Source organism: Ambystoma mexicanum, chromosome 13 (assembly GCF_040938575.1).
Source record: "Ambystoma mexicanum isolate Mex_15411 chromosome 13, UKY_AmexF1_1, whole genome shotgun sequence".
NCBI lineage: Eukaryota > Metazoa > Chordata > Amphibia > Caudata > Ambystomatidae > Ambystoma > Ambystoma mexicanum.
The window spans coordinates 616,454,804-616,476,088 of record NC_090938.1 but is presented as its reverse complement, the minus strand read 5'-3'; the positions used below and the strand labels follow the sequence as shown (position 1 = coordinate 616,476,088).

The 21,285-nt window shown below is 46.4% G+C and overlaps 1 protein-coding gene across 4 annotated transcripts in view; it reads right to left on the bottom strand.

Annotated features, from left to right (window-relative positions):
- ACLY (ATP citrate lyase) overlaps positions 1-21,285 on the bottom strand; it is a 434,227-nt gene that overhangs the window by 152,549 nt on the left and 260,393 nt on the right. For 2 of the 4 annotated variants that reach the window (XM_069634496.1, XM_069634495.1), the window contains exons 14-16: positions 2,884-2,913; positions 700-841; positions 134-302 (exon numbers count right to left, since the gene is read on the bottom strand). In XM_069634496.1, the coding sequence (XP_069490597.1) occupies positions 134-302; positions 700-841; positions 2,884-2,913 (341 nt within the window). The remainder of the gene's footprint in view (positions 1-133; positions 303-699; positions 842-2,883; positions 2,914-21,285) is intronic. The other 2 variants (XM_069634498.1, XM_069634497.1) reach the window with 1 other exon arrangement.

Sequence of the window (21,285 nt, the reverse complement as noted above, 5' to 3'; positions counted from 1 at the left end):
TTCTGATCAAAAAGAGCATTTTAGATCCTTGATGCTCTGCCTGCTGCGGGATTGGAGTACCAACACTCGTAGCAAGCTTGGTATCAACATGGACTGCCTTTGAGTGACAAGACCCAGAAAAGTAAATTCTGACCTGGGGATAGTTCATGGTTTCCACTGTGCTTTCGTATGCAGATCGCAGAGAAGCAAAGTTGATCAGAACATCAACCTCGGGGTGCTTCTTCATGGCATCTGCCATATTCTTGAACACTGGGATCAGGATTTCCTTGTGGCCCCAGTAGAACTTCTGCTTGTGGTCACCGCTATGAACACAGTAAACACAGAAAACTATGAGGAAGGTAGAATATCAGTTAATGCAAATGCAGAGGTTGCGAGAAAACAAATACAAATCTAATAGCCACAGTTAAACACTCATATTCACCATTTAGTGTCAAAAGCATCTTCATTGCCAACAGGAGTTAGACTATTCCAATATTAACACACCAGAAAAACAAGCAGTGTAAAGATACTAGCAAATGGGTCTCGTCTGATGCACATAGATGGCACCCTGTACCCCACGCATTCTACATGTCAATTGGTCAACATTGTGTAATGTAGCAAGCATACCAGGCTCATTCCACCAACAAGCATGGCATATGTTCTCACGCCTATATCACAAAGTACCATTGCAAACATTAGGCCAACTATCCAGTTACTTACGTGAACGGATAGACCATGGCAGCCACTGAAGGCTCATCTCTGGAGCAAATGTAGTCAAAATCCAACATTCCTTGCACGGCACGCGTTTGCATTCCCCACACAATGCCTTTGGTGTGGCGGCTGAAGAGCGTGGTGGCCTTAGCTGGTTGGTGGAACAATAAGGATCAAGAACACAGGTAATTAACATCACAGTGCGATTCAATGCACATCCAGGAGGATATTAAACGCGTAAAATGAAAAGCCAGAGTGGGTGGGAGCAGCAGACTGTGTGGGTGTGCCAGCAAGGGAAAGGGTGATCGCAACAAATGGCTTTAAGCAATGATTGAGCACCTAAGTTGCGCAAAGGGAAAATACTTAATGCAGATAAAAAAACAACCCACCCCCCACACACACACAACCATTCCCCTAAGCCCCTTAAAAACATTACTTGAGGTTTTATTTTGAGAATACCTAAAAGACACCCATCAGCTGCAAAACACGAGTATGCCAACACACTGCCACATGGAAAATAGACGACAGTCTTTGACTCGAGTCTACAATTGTTTTAATAGTGATGACAAACTAAGGAGGAGGATGAAAAGCAAGAAACTAGGTTAGGATGTGAAAAATGTGATATAGCGATGTTTACATTAGTTATATATTCAAATTGCAGTCCAGTCCTAAAAGGCCCAGAACAATCAAAATACCTTCACTGTATACCCGGAAATAGAACCAGATTATCCTGAACGTATCCCAGAACCAGAGAAATTTAGCATCTACTGGGCGTCAGATAGGGAAAGGAGCAGTGTGAAACCGAAGTCTATGTGCGTGGTTTACATTGCTGTGAAGTTTTAGGCATGAAAGTCAGATTTGCCTCCCAAACCAAGTTCTCTAAAGCAGACAAACTCCATAAAGAAGGGGGAGCTGTGTTTAGTCACAACGCAAGAGGATTCCCAGTTCAGCATTGGGAACATACCCAATTACAATGGGTCGTAAAACCCTGGATGGTCGTGTTGCATAAAAGGAGGCATTTCTTTTTGTAAAGAATAAATTTAGGGGGGAGAAAAAAAAAACAAGGTACAAATGGTCTTGGTCTGTTAAACCATGCAATATAGGTGCTGTGAGCAAATCAATGCATGACATGAATCAGGTGCCCCCTTTCCCAAAACGTTTTCCTTTTAGCTGGTTTGATTACATCATTAGATTATGCCACAAAAACAAATCAATATGAATGGGGTTATTGGTTTTATCCACTTTCCGGAGGGGGTCTCACCATGAATTGGAAACCTACAAGCTTTGCACTTTGTTTGGAAATACCATCTTGTCAAGATCGAGTGAGGGGACATACTGAGGGTGCCTCATCACAAACTATTTTATTGTGGTCCTCTAGCTAGGTAGGATTAGAGGGGGGGCTGTTCATTAGCCACAGCCGGGAGGCGGGGTAGGTTTTATATTGCAATTTGGCACAGAATCATGCAGAGGATTAGCATTTATGACCCCATCAGGTGGGGGATGGCATGGCTGAGGAGGTGGCTTCAGTACCTTCCGAAAAGAGGAGAGCATGCGGGGGCATCAGTGGCACCTAGTGGAAAGGGCAAAGTTGGCTTACGTGCAAAACGATGCCATGTACCTCTAAGGGAGCGATGACATGAGATGGGACTTCCTGCTAAAATGTATACCATTGCAGGCCCCAACCAACGATATTGGCACCTCCGACAAGTGGCCTGGAAATCAACCTGACTGGTCCCCAGTCATCCTTTTAAATGGTTGAGGAGCGTATCAAAGTAGGATTTGAACACATTTACAGCAATTAAATTGCTCACATGCTCAGACATCAATACCCCTTTCCTTCATACTAATGGATTATCCATCCCATTGGGATGTGACACAGGAAAGGGGATTCTTGACTAGGTGTAGAAGAGTTCACACATGCTTAATACATAATGAAGAGAATAGCCAGGAAATGTGGCCCTTCCTTTTCTCACCGCACAAATGTGTGCCGACACCTCCCCAGTGACTAACAGGCCCAGGAGAATCTTTATTACCAGAAGGAGAGTTAAAATGACAAAATCAGTGGACAGACACTAAGCACAAGAGGACAGGATCAGACCGGAACACCACAGCACAAGTTCGGGAGAGGCAACATCAAAATGATCAGCCACCAGTGAGACCAGAGACAAGTAACTTATCACACAACTTGCCTACCTGGCACAGTTCCCGATCCTGCCACTGAATCTGTCAAAGAGAGAAGGACCAGGCAGAGATATGACAAGCAGCATATACATGGGTGCTTGGTGGTAGAAGAGCATGGATTAGGTCTGGAAGGGGCCCATCACTAATCATGGGAGAGGAGACTTCTGTAGCAATATCTGCTTCAGTTGTTGGCATAGACATCTGATGTTCACAAATAGCAAAATACATTTACATTAAGTAATGGGAGTGGACAGATGGCTCGGAAATGTAACTGAGGAAGTAATTAGAATCTTTAAAGCTTGGAGCAGAGAGGAAACAGCCTGCCTTTGCTGGTTAGATGCAGGGCCCCTTAAAACCGGCACACTTTACATGAATAATTTATTTTTTTATTTAAAAAAACACCGCATTACACAAGCAATACAGCAGGAATCAGCATCCAGTATCTCAGAGGAAAAGAATCATCTAGCAAAGGCAAGTTCCATGGCCAGCAGGGCCAATATGCATTTATCCGCATACAGAGTTACTTTAACGTGGCGAAGACATATTGAGTACTTAACACCCAAAAGAGGACTGGTCACCATTACTACACATTCGAGCTTGTTGAAAGTAGGGTGCGCACAGCTTTGAGCAGAGTACACCCTTTTCCACCGCTCAGCATTGTATAGTGGTGTACTGTGAAGTGCTCACATTTCCAGTCCCTGGAAACTGTCAACACTACACATTTACCTAAATAAGAATCCCTTCTATTTGTAACCTCAGACATTGGCATGCCTGTGATTTACACCATGAACACGTGAGAACTCGCTGCCATACAGTACTAAGTGCAGTAGAGCCCCTGCATGTCTGTCTTTGCACAGGCCGAGGGCCTAGTGTCCAAAGTCAAAACTCCAGCATTCAGAGTGACCTGCAGGTGAGCCAAGAAATGATATGTAGAATTGTGCACTTGGATACCGAGGCCCACTGTTCCCATGGAGAGCCCCTTAAATCCAAACAGTCAATCTTGGGGAAAAATAATCTATAGCAAATCCGACATACAAAGGCTTGTCCATTTAGCAAGAAAATGGCCATAAGCAAAGTTCTGTAAATAGAACCAGAACAATTCATGGGATATGAAAGTTTCTAAATGGTTCACAGGACTCACTTTGCAAGCAGCCATTTTCCACTCCCCTCCTCCACAATCCCTTGATGAAATCAGAGCCTCGTATTGGCCCAGGAAGTTACCTGAGCCACTCTCCAGACTTGACATGCAAAGGCAGGAAGGACAAAGTACTGCCTTTTCTTTGGTGAGGAGTTGGGAAGCAGCTGTCAAAGTGCCCCGTCAGAGGCATTTTTGATATTTTTAATCTATACATAAAACAGCTTAGGGATGTCCCAAGGAAACATCGAGTGAAATGTAATTCATACGCTGACGGCACGCAGATATTTCTGAGAGTTGAGAAATCGGAGGAGATGTGCAAATTAGTGGAAGATTGCTTAAAGTAAATACAAACATGGATTAGTGCTAACCAGTTACTGTTAAACGCTAATAAAACTGAAGTAGCACTGTTTGGTTCCAAAGGTAATATGCAACAGAAGAAACAGATATTGTCACCTTGTTTCCTGGGTTCACAATTGGAGTTCTCGTCAAAGATAAAAAAAATGTGGGTTGTATCTGGGAAGAGAACATGAGGAGTGGAGCTCAAGTTAGTGTGAAAGTCCAATCTGTGTTCTACACACTACAGATGCTCCGACAGATTCTCCCGTTCTTAGCAGATAGGGACCGACCGCATATGTTGGTACCTTGATTAATTCCAGATTGGATTACAGAAACGCCCCGTTGACAGGAATTCCTAACTTTCGATTATGCAGGTTACACGTAGCACCAAATGCTGCAGTCTGATTGGTTTTTGGGGTGGCAAAATCCTCTCCATTTTCTAATCTTAGACGATCCTTACACTGGCTGGCTGTTAAGGAACATATAGATTTCAAAACTCTTTGTTTGATGTTTAAATGTGTGAATCAGTGAGCACCAAGTTATCTGTTGGATAAAATCAAGAGTTATACGCCAGGCCGCCAACTTTGCTCCTGTGACAAGCTATTACTACATGAACCAAGGTCTAGACTACTGAATAAAGGAGATCGAAGACTTAAGAGTCTATGGTTCAAAACTCTGGAATAGCTTCCCGGGAGCTATCCGAGAACACAAAAATGTCATGGCATTCCGAAAGGCGTTGAAGACTTACCCGTTTTGCTAATAGGACTTTGCCAGCCGAAGATTTACATTTTGAAATCTTTCTTAGTGATAAGTGACACAGACAGATTTGGTATCATTTTACCATCTGCGCTCCAAATAGGATTTATTTTTGTCAGGTGCGCGATTATAAATAAATCAATGTTTGATCTTGAATCCCTATTTTCCTATGCTTTTTTAAGCCATTAAAACAATATTTGGGTGCTTTTAGTTGGATTAGTACTCTGTTAGGAAATATTGGGATAGCCTTTCTTTTTGCTTTGAACCCTGTCCTGAATTTTTGGAGGCAGGTAAAGCCTTCTGCTTTACTTCCCCCACCAGTTTGCTCAGTCTTATCGGGAAACTGATCAGTTACTAAAACGGTCAGTACTGAGAGACTGTGGGCCTGATCACGAGTTGGCCGGTATACTGCCCAACTTTATTAGCGTTAGCACCCACCCGTTTTGCGACATTACCACCGGATCAGGGGTTGGGGGCTAACTGTTAGTCTTCATTCTCCATTGGGTCCATTGGCCCCAATGTGGAAGTTGTGGTGCAATTACTACGCAGTAATACCGCCAGCGGTAATTGCAATGCAAATGGGCATTTTTACGGCATGTTTACCCCAAGCTCTGAGCTGGCGGTAAACATGCCAGACTCGAGATTAAGCAGACTGTTAAATGCAGCAGTAACACTGTTACAGTCACATTTAAGGGCTACCACCCAACTCGTGATCAGGCCCCATCACTTTATGAATTTCTTTTTATCATTACAATTGCACACATCACCTTACAGTAAAGTAGAGTTGGGAATATTAGCATCCTATCTTTACGTACTGACTTTTTGGTTACTTTTTCAATGTGCCTAAAACACGCCGGTGGCAGCAGTGATATTTTTACTGTTTTTCAAACATTTTACTTGTGAACTTTTGAATTTGCTGCAAAAGGCTAGTAAGCACCTAAGATGGCAGTGCCACCAGGTTTTTCATTTGTTCTTTGGCCTTCTTGGGTCCTGAAATGCCTTATATGGAATGCCCTTTGCCTGGGAAATCTGTGGATTTTGCTGGCTAAAGGGCAGTTTGTGTGTGTGGCCAGAGAAAGGGGCTGAGATGCTCTAGGGCGAATCCACATCGCTGGTGCCTGAATATCTGTTGCTGGGCTAAATGTTGTAGCCAGTGGCTAGCCATGATTGGGTAGCCACTGTGTTTCAATGGTGCAGATCCTTACCATTGGTAGGCTTAAGCATGCTCCCAGTCCGATTCTTGGCTAAAAAGGAGGGCTTCTGCAGCTATTCGACAGATCATTTTTGGAGGCAAGAACTATAGGAAGCCCAGCCTGCCGACGACCCCCCTAACGCTGACCAGCATAGACTCAAAGTTGTCCCAGTGAAGTCCTGCTCCTCTGCCCTGATCTCAAGAAGGCCCTTGTTGGTGCTTCGAACCCATGACTGGTGGGAACAACCAGTATCGACCCATGCTCTAGGAACTACGACTTCTGGGCTTTCGTAAATGTTCCTGGACTGACCAGACCTTGCTGCAGCGGTCGCCATTCCTTGGAGAATCTTCAACTTGTGTAACTAGACGCCTGCTCCTGTATTTTCAGCCTTCTTGCATGAACAGAAGCTGTTCTGGGCCTGCTCCATTGTTCGTCTCTTGAAGATCGCCTGTTGCCGCCTGACCGTCATGACTTCCCATTGCAACACTCCTTCGATCCCTGAAGGTGTCCTGATGTAGTCTGTCCTGCAGAAATCTTCATCTTTCTGCATTTGGATGCTCTACTGGGAGCTGTCTGGAACAGATTCCTAAGCACTGTGACAGACAAACTAAATCCTGTGTCCAGAAGTAACCTCTGAACCAGTGCCAAGAGGCCGTCCTGGATGGGACCAATCACAGAAGTGTGAATCCCCAGATTCTGGAACACCAGCAGTGCTCTCTGGAAAAGGATAGAGGGGTGGGGGAGATTAGTAAATCTATTTGTGCCCCCTCAATTCTCATTGGGGTTGCATGGTCGTAAAGTCCTGCACCTAAATCACTCTTTCCTAAATTTGGACAGAGGTCTGGTCAATGACCCATTCCTAAAACTATCCTAAGGTCTAGGATTAAGTGAGTTTACTTGCCTGAACTATTTGACTATTATTAATCATAACCACTGGCATCACCAATCTCATACACCTACCTGTGACGTATCTACTTTGGAACTTGTGGCATTTCGGCACAATGTTCCAACCATGTTAGGGTTGGGCTTTTTTAAGTGCTAGGAAAGCTGTTCTAGGATTATCCTCAAGTCTTCTTTCTATTCCTAAAGTGCTTACCTGTATTTCACTGGTCATTGAATAAAATGCTATTCTGGATCTCCTAAGATATTAAGGGTGAATGTATAGACTTGTTTTATTAGCGTTGGTGTGACAATATTTGACTAAAGGTTTTACTTGCTAACTGTGTATTTTAAAGGCCTAACAATTTTTCTCTCCGTTTATTCACATTTTAAAACCGTACCATTTACATCCACTGCAACACTTCTTGTTCAATTACAATATTGCCCTCCAAGAATGAATCCCTACTCCTCACCAACAACACTGAACTTCCGGACATGCAGACCTAGCCATCAACCATGACCCCCAGAGGGTTTCACACCAAGCTCCCCTCCTGTGCCATGTCCCTCGGTGCCACATCGACAAACACTGCTCCTTCAAGACACACATAGCTAAGACGCTCAGCCAGCTTGGTATCAGCTCTCCCTCCTGTGGGAAGTCAGGCCCTTCCTCCCCACAGACAGCTTTAGATCCACAGTTCAAGCACTGGTCCTACCCCACCTGGATGGGGCAATGCACTCCTCGAAGGCCCCCCTTTAAACTCCCTTGTGCCCCTGAGAAGGGTCCTACACACAACCGTACAACTCAAGGGTCTATTCAGATACCACCACATCACCTGGGCACAAGTCGACCTTCACTGGCTCATACTGCATGCACAAATCATCTTCAAGTCATGCTGCATCATCTATAAAGCAGTCGCACTCAAATCACCCAGCTACCTTGCAGAGTAACGCAGCATCTCCGACAGACATCGTACCACCAAGCCAGGACACGTGCAGAATTGAAATCCACTGCTGCAAAAAGCAAAGAACCAGAAAACAAGCCTTCTCTGCCTACGCCCCAAGACTATGGAACTTCCTCGCAGTCAGCATCGGACTCGCTCCTACAATTCAGAAAAGAACTGAAGACCCACCTGAACACTAGACGCTGCCCACCCGTCTCCGCCCGCCCAGCGACCCTGTACAAATGTGCCCAACCTCTGTGCCCCTCTGTATCCTACCCCTGCTGTATATCTGTTCTGTTCTGTTACCTCTGAAAAACTGTTATATACCTCTGTAAAGCGCTCCCTTGGCTTCTCAAAGCTAGGTCCATGCTTAATAAATCCCATAATAAAAAATACTGCTAACCTTCATAACAAACAAAACTAACATACTTAACTACGACTTGCACAACACCCTCACATCAAGACCATAATCATCTAAATTCCACAGGAAGGGCGTCTGCCACCTTCACATATTCACTTCCTGTGAAATTTCTTCTTAAATCATACCCGATCTAATTTCTGGTGACCTTTTTCCCCTCCCTATCTGTTCACAGTGCCAAGTTGCCTTCACACCACCTTCACACCTCCTCATTTTCATGGGGGCTTATCAGACGGGGCAAACATCGATTGTACATGTGCATTCTGGGCCATAATATCACTCGCCTCTCACATGCCTCTGCACAATGCCCTATGCCAAACTGTTGTCTCTGCCATAGGCCATCGTCTGAGATCCTTCCACCATGCCTCTATTCCCGGACCAGTCAGACTACCATGCCGTCAGAATCCTGCACTTTGCCAGTATACAGGCTAGATCAACCACCTTAATAATGTGCCTAGTGGTGTGCGGGCGAGGTAAAACTTAAAACAGACACGCCTCCGGAGTCCATAACAACTTGGCAATTCCCTGCACCGTGCAATTTTCAAAACCTATGCATCATATCAACCACACCATCTGCGTATCTAGGTAAACGAGTGTGGGTCAACCCTGGAAACCTGGCAATTCTATGCAGTGTCATGTATGCTCCATGTAGCACATATAACAGAAAGAGTTTAAACTGGGCATTCCTAGAGACCCTCTTCATGTATAGCAATGCATTTACCAACTCAGCTTCAGTGAGTTCTCTACCCACGTTATTCTCCCATTTAGTTTTCACTTTGAGTTCCCTTTTGTTCCATCTCACCAGCATTCCCTCATATAACCTGTAGACCCTGTGTCCTCCCTCTGTCAGGTCATGTAACAGTGCTAGTATAGCACCGTCCTCCATCAAATCTGGGAAACGCTTCCACCTGACCTTGGCATCTTTGATTAGCCTCATGCATGTGAGATATTGGTCAACATGAATTCCATTTCCCTGCATGAGCTCAGAGAACTCAAGTAGCTTCCCTTTCTGGAGCAGATCCCCACACAATGACACCTTTCTCTTCCCAATGATGCCTGCTGATGTCAAGGCCCCCCTTATCCTGCACACAGACCGCAACTAGGGGTATATACCAAATACCTTTCAATCCCACACACTCCTGCTTATCCGTAATTTGTGCGGGCTGTTGCGCAATTTCGCCTCCTCCATCCATAGCACTTTCTTTAGGCATGGCCTTACCGGGTCTTGCAAATATGCATCTATTGTGACTTCCATCCCGCCACAAACTGGATCTCTCCAGCCAAATAATACAATTCAAAGTGCAGCAACTTCAACCCCCCGAAATGGCCTTACCGGGTCTTGCAAATATGCATCTATTGTGACTTCCATCCCGCCACAAACTGCATCTCTCCAGCCAAATAATACAATTCAAAGTGCAGCAACTTCAACCCCCCTCTCGAGTATTCTATACACAGGACATTTAGCACCATCCTATGCCTCCCAAGCCGATATGAATCCACTCACAATTGTATTTAGTGGAATGAAGAAGGTTCTAGGGATGTCAAAAGGAACTTTAATTAAATAATATAACAGGCAAGGGAGAACCACCATATTAAATCACCGCCGCCCAACCCATTAGTGACGAGGGCAGCTTTTTCCAGAATCCCATTCATCTTTCCACTCCTCTCCTAGCTTTTTGTGTGTTCTGTTCATGCAAGGACCACACTTTATGGCATATGTTCAACCCTAGATAGCGAAATGTGCTAGTGGCCCAGTGCAACCCCAAGTCTGGTAGCTGTTCCTCTCTTTTGCCCACTAATCCTGCCAACTGATAAATGCATGATTTGCTTCGGTTTATGGTCATTCCCAAAAACAGACATTTTCCAGGACCTCAAAAACGTATGGTAGGTTAACTTCTGGATTTTCAACATATAAAAGCATATCATCTGCATATAATGAGATGACATGCCTAGTACCAGCCACTGTTCTCCCCACTTCCCCAAACTGCATTCTCAAATACTCTGAGAAGCTCTAAAGCTAAAATAAAGAGCGTGGGGGACAATGGGTATCCTGGCTTGGTGCCCTTTTGCAACTCCCAGTCCTCTGATATGTGCTTACCTGTCTGCACTCTGGCCTTTGGTGCCGTGTATACTAGTTCCACCCATCTTCTTAAACCCTCACCCACCACAAAATGCTCAAGAGTTCCATATACCCACCCCCATCTCACTGAGCTGAATGCCTTTATTGCGACTAGGGAGATCGTTGCACAGTGGTCCCCAAAGGAATTAGTCCAGTTTATGTCCGATTGTAATCTGTAGATTCCATGCAGTACTCCTTCCCAGGACATAACGTCTGGTCTGGGTGTATAAGCGTGCTCATCACCAGCTTCAGCCTCTCCGCCAGGAGCGCTGTTCGAATCTTACAATCTTGACTTACCATTGAAAAAAGTCTTTAAGATTCACAATTCTGGGGTGGCTTGTCTGGTTTAATTATTGGCATGATTACTGATTCTCTCATACTCTGGAGGTAGTATACCATGCTGGTATGCCCCTTCAAATGTTTCCACCTCTCTCAGGGTTACCACAGTCAAATTCCCTGACACCCCCTGACCCCGCGGCGCCTTACCAGAAGGCAAAGGCTGAATCACTGCAGGCACTTCTTCCGTCAATGGGGCATCCAATAAAGCTACTTGTTCCTGCTGCAAGTGTGGTAATTTGTTCTGGGACAGTATATGCTTAGTCTCTTGTGCACCTACTTTCCTATCTTCGCTATACAGAGCTTTGTAGAAACTCTGAAAGATTCCACTGATCTCCCCTGGGATCTCCATACCTCACCAAATGCATCCATCATTGAGCTTATTACCAGAGGCACTTCTCTACGACAGCCATGCTAACATCCTGCTAGGCTCATGTCCCTGGTCATGTTGCCTTTTGGCATATTTTGCCTAATCTTGTTTCCCAAAGTCTTCTCCAATCTTTGATGCACCTTTGTCTTAACGATATAAGTTCCTTCTCTAACTCGACATCCTTGACCTGTGAGTTTTCCAGCCATTGAATTTCAGCCTCTGCCCTCGATAAACTCAACAGCAGCGGTTTCCTCACTCCTTCCATCTTGGTAGACACCTCTTATGTTCCCCACAGGACATCTTCCCCCTCTACACTTCCTGTATGAACCTAAAGAAACTCCTCAATTTTCTCTGCCATATGCTCTATGAACTGTCCGTCACTCAGTGTCTCTGCCCTCAACCTCCATATTGGCAGCAGGGGGAACGCTGCTGTTCAATTGCCAGGAGACAAGTAAGGAAGCATGGTCGGACAGCGTTCTAGCCATATAGCTGCCAATGGTGAAATCTTGCACACGTTCCTGCCCCGTAAAGATGTAATCAATGCGTGTGTGGACGTTATGCGGCCTTGAAATAAGAGTATCCTTTTCATTCCCCATTTATCCAACTCCAGATCTCATCGGTTTTTCCCAAAACCCTAGTCGGTGGTGGCCGCTTCCAATAATTCTTGTTGTATCTTTCCAGTCTAGGATCTAGCGTACTATTGAAATCCCCTCCCCAGATCCATGTGATGTCTTGATAGGACACTAGCCTAGGGTAGTGACGAAGAAACTAGTGGCATTGTGATTTAGTGTGCATGTGTTCACTAGACACAGTTCCCCATTTTCCACATACCCATGCAGAAAGACCATCCTACTCTCATCAACGCGTCACTCGCGCAATTTAAAGGGCACTGTGGGTGCCACCCATATGAAGGCCCCTCGGGCATACGCAGAGTAGGTCGTCCATATCCTGCCACCCCAACCCCCATTTTTATTCATAATGGCCCGCTTTTCTGCTGCAAGGTAAGTTTCCTGCAGTAGTGCTATGCCAACATGTTTCCTACGTAAATATGTGCACACCCTGTTGCATTTGATACAGCTATTTAACCCTAGCACATTCCAGTAGACTAAATTTAATTTGTTAGCCATGCTCCCCATGTTTGCACTCACACCCTCTACCCAAAGTCCCACTTGCCACTGCTCCATTGTCCGCCCCCCTGGCTGCATCCGTAGTGGAGCAGACTGCCCTGAGCTATGCCACCTCTTCCCACGCCCCCAAACTGCCCCCCCAGCCCCCATCCCTATAACGCTCGTCAGCATCCGGGTCCTCCCTCGCAGTACCATGGTCTCCATGTTCAACACCAATGTAGGGCTTACTTTCTTGCACCCCCGGTATACAACTCGAGTCAACATTACCAGGCGTTCCTCCAACCCTATCCCTCCATTCCTCACTGAAGATCTTCCCTCCTCCCCCAGAACTTCCAAATAGTGATGTGTCAGCAAGCAGTTTAACCAACCATAGATAATCTAGGCTCAATAGTTCCATGCTATTCAAGCCTCCCTGCTCTCCCTCCCACCCTAAACTGGGTAGTTGTTGGCAGAGAGTACCAAAACGAGGTACTCAGAAGTTAGAACTTGGGTCAGGGGGGCCTTCCGGCCCGTTAACCAAAGAACTGCCAAGATTAAACACTGCCAAAGATGTGCCAGCCCTTCTAGCCCCGGCATGTATTACAAATCATTCCCCCACATGCAGTGCTTACATACTAAGTGCTTGTTTAGAGACCCTTCAGTTCAGCTTAAGCTAATCGTCCTTTCAGCGCTTCGTTTCGCGCTTCTCCATCATTAGGACCATTTTGTTGATGTACATCCACTGGTTCAGATCGTCCAGATTTTCGAAGCACCCCTTTTGTGCCTTAGGGTAATTATATAATTTTACATTGCTTATAGGAGGTAGGCTGGTGGCAGTTAATAATTAGTTTTGGCTTGACTATGGGTGCAAGCCGATTTCCTGCATTAGTAACCCAATGTACCTTTATTGTAGCCATTAGGGTACTGTTAAGATGGATTTTCAAATTCAGCCCTGGAGGAGGATTTTGGGAGGCCATCCTAGTATACTGAACTGGGAAGACAATGATAGTTTAACCAAACCTAATCGAGGTAAGGTAGCAGAGCAGCAAGGCTTAGTCTCAAAGGGTGAGAGTGGTCTAGGGCTACAATGAGTGCACACAGAGCCACACCAATAAGTCAATTTAGACATGTAAGTATCCAATAGTTTGTTAGAGAGGGGCGTGGCCTACAGCCACAGACTAAGACGTGCACGGGAGGCTCTCCCGACAGATCCTGAAGAATATGGGCCCCCAACTTCACAAATTAAAAATATTATATCCTGGAAGCCCGTGGAGATCATTGGGTAGCTGGGGGAACCTGGAGGAGAGCTGATGGGGCAGGAAAGAGGGGAGTCAGAGCGTGCCAAGACGAAGGAAGATCGCACCTGCGGCAGTGTGGTGGTTTGACAGCGGCGGCTGGGGGGGGGGTTGGACCTTCGGAAGAGGGCGGCAGAGGCTGGAGGAGCCGAGGGAGAGAACTGGCATAGCGGGAGAAAGAGTGGAGTCTGCTGAGGCCGTAGGAAGGGAGGCATCAGATGCAGCAAGACTGCAAAGAGCAGCGGGCGTGGGTGGAGGAGCGCTGGAGAGAGGACCCGAATACCGCCTGAAGAGGACGCACTGGGAGGGCAGTGGGGATGTGTTCTAGCAGAGTAGGGTAGTCCTCCACATTCTGTGCGCTAAGACTGATCCGGACGGTTCTCCGTGGACGGTAGAGCAGAAGGGCTCCTCTGCTAGTTGCTGATGAGCTACGGTGCGGCTGGAGACTTGGCATCTGAGAGGCAGCGGAGGAGAGTGAGGAAGTCATCAGCGGTGAAGGAGGACAGGAGAGAAGAGCAGGATTGATGAGGAAGCCTAAAGTTCAAAGGGTCTGTCCCAGAGTGGTGAGACGCAGGAGGCAGGAATCGCTGGTGTGGGTGGGCATACCTGGCCCATGGAGGACAGTGGTGGGCCTGGGAGAAAGATGTGGTAGAGGAGGAGAGCAGACAGTTGCCTGCACATACCGGGGGGCCACTTGACCATGGAGGCAAGAAGGTGGTTCAAGAGGAAGGTTACCCCAGATGTATGTAATATGTGAGTATAAGGGGGCTGAACGACTTGGTAGTGCCTCATCTAAGCAAACTACAATGGAGGCCTTTGCCCAAATGTGAGTGGTGCAAGCTGCATCTCCCTCGGAACAGAATTGTGCTGCAGGGGAAACGTCATCAGTGGAAGTGTCATTTCGTAGAGGCCATTGCGGCCCTTCGGACATCGATGGAAATAATTATTGATGAGGTTAAAACGGATGTGGTATTGCTCATGCAGGATGTACGCTCGCTGGCAGGGATGGTGAAAGCAGCGGAAGAAAATGTGTAGGATATGATCAGCGCCACCAAAGAATTGCAGTCTCTGGTATAGGATCCAATGTGAAAGTGAGAACTCTGGCATTTAGGGCAGGAGATGCAGAAGGAAGGTCCCGAAGGAGCAACATACGGATTCTGGGACTACTGGAAGGGGAAGAAGGCAGGGAGCCTACAACCTGTATAAAGAATATCCTCTCCAGTAGGTCGGACCAAGGACACCGATGCAGGGATTCACTGCTGAGAGGGCGCACAGATCCTTGCCGAGGAGGATACCTCCGGGCCAAACTCCATTCCCCCTACCACCTCACCCCCGCCCCGAGGCCATGGATCACCAAGATCCCGAACTTAAAGCACAGGGAGCGGATTTTGGCGTTTTCTAGGGGAGGACCGATACGAAGGGCGTCCTCAACACTGGCAATTTACTCGGACTACATTGAGCAGGTGCAGTGCCGCAGGAGTCCATTTGGCCGGACTAAAGAGACTAAAGCAGCAAGGCCTGAAATGTGTACTTTTCCCTGCCAAAATGAAAGTCCTACATAATGGAAAATCCCACTTCTTCGAAGGAAGGACCACGACAAAGCCAGAATTGGGAGAAGCGGTCTTGATGATGCAGCACAAACCTGCAGTCAAGGAAGTAGGTCAAAGGACTTCAGCTCCAGCAAGACTGCTGTATCCGGTGGAGGGAAACAGTAGCGCCACAAAGTCCATGTTCCTTGACAAAGTTATTCATCAAGTTAAACAGTACAGAAAGCTACACGATGTACTAGGCACAGATTTCCCACTCCAGAGGTAGCAGACCAGCTGCAGGACCACCATTTCTACAAGCTTATGAAGGATTCCAACAATGTATCTAACAGAACTGGTTGTTCCCACCATTTCAAAGAAGATGGACAATGTTGAGGCTTCCCCTGCTTGAAAGAGAACCAGTACTTTTATCAGGATCGCGTTCCAGAGTTTCTACTGCCGCCTTTCAGACCACAGTTTTCAAGGGTGACTGCAGAAATGGTTCTAGATCCGCTCCTAATACACAAATCTGGCTGGGGAAATACCTGTGAGAAACAAAAGGGTGTCTCCAGACCAGTCCCTTGGAATCCGTCAACCAGGTGGCCGGGGCACGGCATCGCCATTGGATCCAGACCCGGGGGTGGACCAGTGCGGGAGAATCACCTGGATGAGGGGTCAATGGGGAATGGGGACCCGGAGGAGACGCGGTATCCCAGTCTTCATTTTGCCCTCATTCCATGAGCCATCTAGGAACTTCACCTACTCCCCGCCCCCTTTCCTACATACACTCTTCTGCACGGCCAAAGCGATTCAGTAAAAGACAGACTCACACAGCCAATCCGTTTGACGTGTCCCAACATCAGGGTCAGGCACTTAACCTTAATGACCTGCACCTAAATCCTGTTACCTTTCCCCATAGGGATAAAAAGCAGAGCATGAGAGCACCCAAAGACCAAGGCGAGAAGGGCAACCGAAGCGAGCAAGACCAGCAGAACAAAGGGCAGGAAATCCCAGGAAGGCGACGCGACCATGGAAGCTGAGCAGACGGGACCGGGAGACTAATGAAGGGCCGTGGTCCTACCAGCTGCAGGGTGAAGGTCGAATCTTGAAGGGGCAACTCCCCGCTACTGCAGAAGTACTTGAGGACTTGAAAGGAGGCGAGCTGTGCTGGGCCATAAACCATTGACTAGATGGAAGGTCTTGATAAACTGTATCAGCCATCACCGGTGAGTGGAATGGGAGACCGGCTAGTGTTGATAAATGCACATAACATTAACATTTGAAGGGCTTGTTGAGTTGTTGAGAAACCGTGAGCGAAAGTACATTGTGGCAAGATTGAAGGAACAGTCAAAGTGGTCATACAAGGGTAAAGTCAAGGATACAAGCCCTCTCTCATACAGTCAAAGGTCTTTGACAAAAGGTGAAACGAAGTATAATGCTAATCTATGGAATTGTTAGCCTAGCAATGCTAACTAAGAACTGCAGATACCAGAAGGCTTTGGGGGGGAGGGGGTGGCGGGGGACCAGCATAATCCTTTGAACTGTATCCAGTATTGTGGGTTACGTGTAGGACGGCAGCCACAACAGAGATATGCCCGATTGTTGGAAGTAAACACACTTGCTACAGTATACGAGACCTGGTCGCCTATCAAGTCTCTGTATTGAACTGGCAAGTACTTTGAAGTGAAAGCTTGATGCTAGCGGTTTGAAGGATTTTGCCAGAGGGAAGCCAGAACTGCCTACAGAGGAAGGTCTGACCCCGAAGGAGGGGTACCCGAGTAAGTCGGTGAAAGTGAATCAAATATTTGTTTTAAAAGACATTAAGAGCTCCTGAGTGTTATTAGCTAGTAAAAATAGTAAAGTTAACTGAACTGTGATTTGAAGACTACAGTGAACCCAATGGAGGGATGCCAAGTGAGAGCAAGGGAAAGTGAATCCCTCATTTTGATAAAGTGACTGAACAGTGGTGTAAAGGCGAAGTTGAACCCAACCAAGGGGTATCCCGAGAAAGCCAGGGAAGTGGGGAATCCTGCATTGGGGGGAGCTTGGGAACAGTTTTGTGATGCCAAGTAAAAGCCATTGATTCGAGGCATCCTGCCTTTTCTGAAGAAACTGGTTCTTGATGCTTATAGCCTCAAGGGGTGCTCACAGTCCTGCCACTGTTCTGCCTTGTACCGTGATGTAACCTGGGGAAGGGAGTGCATTAGTTCAGCAGTCCTGAATTACCGAAACCCTTTTGGACATTTCAGTTTGCGCTACATTCTTGTTCTACATCTCATTGTCCCACACCCTTTTGTTATATAGAATAAGTATTTGGCAATAGGTTTATTAGTATAGGCCATTTTGTTTTGATACAACACCACTAGGACAGCGTTTTCTTTAAATGGATGGTCGTAGCTTGCTTCCATCCTAGATTTAAGTTTAGATTAGCCATTTTTCTCACCCATATACTGTTCAATAAACACCCTTGGATTGTACTCCTTGTGTCTGCCGTACTTCTGATAACCATGCCTTCCTTAGATACCCTAGTCAGATTTGTGTATTCGGAATGGCACGTTACCCATATATGGACATGCACCATTCAAATGGGAGTGGTTTTCCAATTCTGGAAAACTAGCTCTGAAACACTAATGAGATCAGTCAAGAGGAGGCTGTGGATTAGGGTGTCTGCACCCTAAACCAGTCCTCATTAGTTACAAGCACTCACCTGAATGTCCAGGGCTCTGGATAAAGCATATAAAGAGACATAACCTTTTATGCCCATTTCCTACCTTGGAGAACATTTTGCAATGTAAATGCCACACCATTAAAAACCAAGAGGCAGGATGCCAAGAGACATTGTACACAAACAGGGCTCTACCTTGGACTGAATCTCGACATGTTCTGAATTCCAGGGATGGAACCTAGACAGTTTGGTTTCCAGCGATGACTTCTTGGGCTGGGGTACAAGTGAGTACAAACAGTGGCACTGTTGGAGATTTATCAGTGTTATGCTTCATTCCCTCTCCCAAGGAGATCCCTAGCACTTTTTGCTGGACTTCTGGACCTCTATCGGAAATGAATGGAGCCTTTTCCCACTCATTTATTCTTATTTGCTCTGACATTTGGAACTCTATTCCCCGTTTTGTGTTTTACCTTATTATGGAGTCTACTTTCATCCATATCTCTTAAGGCATCTGTGTCATGATTGGAATTTTGGAAGAAGCACTTAGAAGAAAGTGGGACCTTCTTCTGCCAGGACTTCTTTTTGCCTATAGAGAAGTACCTCAAGCTGGAGTAGGCTTTAGTCCCTTTGAGTTACTTCATGGTCATTCTGTCAGGGACCCTTTGGCCCGATTAAGAAGGGTCTGGAGAGTGCTCCAAATCTCAAGCCATTAGGCAGTACCGACTATGTGCCAAGCATCAAAAAGAGGATGGCACATATGATAAGCTCCTAAGTACTTGAAAGATTGTCAAGCTCTGGTCAAGCAATGGCATGACCAGAAGGATAACATGGTGAAGTTTACTCCAGACCAACACGTTCTTATCATGGTTCCAGTAAGACAGTCTTACAGGACAAATGGACAGGACCCCTCTAGGTTGTAGGCAAACTTAGAGATGTGAACTATTTGGTAAAATTGGGCAACCCCAAGAAGGCCCCTAGGGTCTTTCATACCAACTGCCTGAAGGATCATGTATCTAGACCAGAAATATGAGCTTTTCTCTTAGCTTATGAACAAGAAGAGGAGGGTGAGCCTCTCCCAGATCTTCTCTGGAACACCCTTCAAATGGGTCTATAGAAGGAGTTAAACCCCTCTGATTTGACACTGCTGCAACAAGAGTAGTGCAAAGCTATGTTAAATCACATTGCCCCACTCTTCTCACTTACACCAGGCTTGACCCCTTTGGGCCAACATGACATTGACACTGGCGATAGTGTACCTGTGAAAAGCATGGGCTACAGAATGGCAGATAATGTGAGGAATCACACTAAAGAGGTGGTCAACAAGATGCTTGACCTTGGAGTGATTGAACATGCCACATGTCCATGGGCGAGCCCAGCTGTGTTCGTACCAAAGGCAGGAAATAAATAACTTAGATTATGTGTGAGCTATAGGGCCTTGAATTCAGTGACTAAGACTGATGCCCGTTCCTTGCCAAGGGCAGATGAACTGGAGGATAAATTCCTCAGTACTTTTGACCTGACAAGTGGTTATTAGCAGATTGCCATGACTGACCATGCCAAGGAGAAAACCGCATTCTTAACCTCAGAAGTCTTGTACCAGTTTAAGGTCATGCCCTTTGTATTAAAGAATGCACCTGCTACTTTTCAGAGAACGTTTAATCATGTTCTCAATGGGCTAGAGAACCTCTGCAGTGTTGTCCAGCCCTACCTGGGAAGAACATATCAACTTAGAACAAGTGTTGCAGGCCCTTCAGCAGGCAATCTGACCATCAAAGCAAGTAGGTGCCAAGTTGATCAGAGTAAAGTAGTCTACCTTGGTCATGAGGTAGGAGGGGAGATTAAGCCCTTACCCAGCGAAGTACAAGCTGTTCAGGACTGGGCTACTCCAACTACTCAAACTCAAGTAAGAGCCTTCTCAGGACTTAGTGGTTACTACAGGACATTCATTGAGAACTATGGGACCATAGCTTCTTCTCTGAATACTGTGTCCTCTCCCAAGTACCCTAAGAAAGTAAAGTGAAATGAGGACTGAAAAAGCATTTCGGGGGCTAAAAGATGCCCTCTGTAAGGCTCCAGTGCGGAGAGCTCCAGATTATGCTCGAACCTTCTTAGTCCCGACTGATGCTTCCAACACAGGGATAGGAGCAGTCTTGAGTTAATTTGATAGCAAAGGCAGGGAGCACTCCATCTGCTTTATTAGACGAAAACTAAAAGATGGGGAAACCAGGTTGGCCACAATTGAACGTGAACATGTTATATTGTATGGGCAATGAATAAGATCAGGCCATACCTCCATGGACCATCAACCCTTAAGGTGGTTGATGCAGGTGAAAGGAGAAAGCCCAAAGTTGCTCGAGTCACGGAGGGGGGGGGAGAGAGGGACTAGTGTTAGGAAGATCATTTGTATGCTTCATCCCCTTTCCTAGTGTGACCCCTGAGCACTTTTTTCTGGACGTCTGGACATTTATCTTTCTATCCTTAATGAGTGGAGCCTTTCTGCATTCTGATGTTTGTAACTGTGTTCTCTATGTTTTACCTTACTATGGAGTCTACTTTCCTCCACATCTCGTTTAAGGCATCCGTGTTAAACTTTTGCAGCACACAGCTCCTTATGGGCAGTGTTGCTGGGAACCCTTTGGGTTATTCTTTGAGATTCTTTCTTTATCCTCGAGTAACTACAGTTCTTACATTCCTAAAACTTGATACTATGAGAGATTAGCACACACCTCCATATGTGGAGTGCTAAGGGGACACCTAGTATCCCCCTTCTCTCTGCTCCTTTGACTTTTTAATCACAGACAACCTAGTTATAGCTGGTGGCAGTGAACGTGTTCTACCAACTATTGTGCTATTTCTTACTGCATACTGCATTCACAGTCTCCATTGTGTACAATAGGGTCACCTAGGTCCTAACATGGGGGCTCCTTGCTTTTCTCGCCATTTCTAGTGTGGCTGTTCTTTGCGAGTCCTTCTGCCATTCTGGGAGGGGGGGGGGGGGGGGGGAAAGAGGTCTGTATGTGTGTTTTGCCTTTGGTGGGAACCCTTGGCATCCCCCTCCTAGGCTCCAGTGTGTCTGGGCAGGCAGTAAGTGGGGGAGGAGTTTTTCACTGCCCTGTCTGCCTGAATGGAACCAGTGCCCACTGTGGGGCTGGCTGTTCTGATTGGACAGCCACCTGCCCCTTTCTGTAAACCGCCGAGAGAGATTGCAGAGGAGCGTGTGCTGACACAAAACAAAGGGCGAGGTTCCTGAGGTTAAGGGCAAGTCAACCACTGGAAACTGAAGTAACCAAAGAAGACCAGACATGCCTGCATACCCTTTGCATCACTGAAGCAACC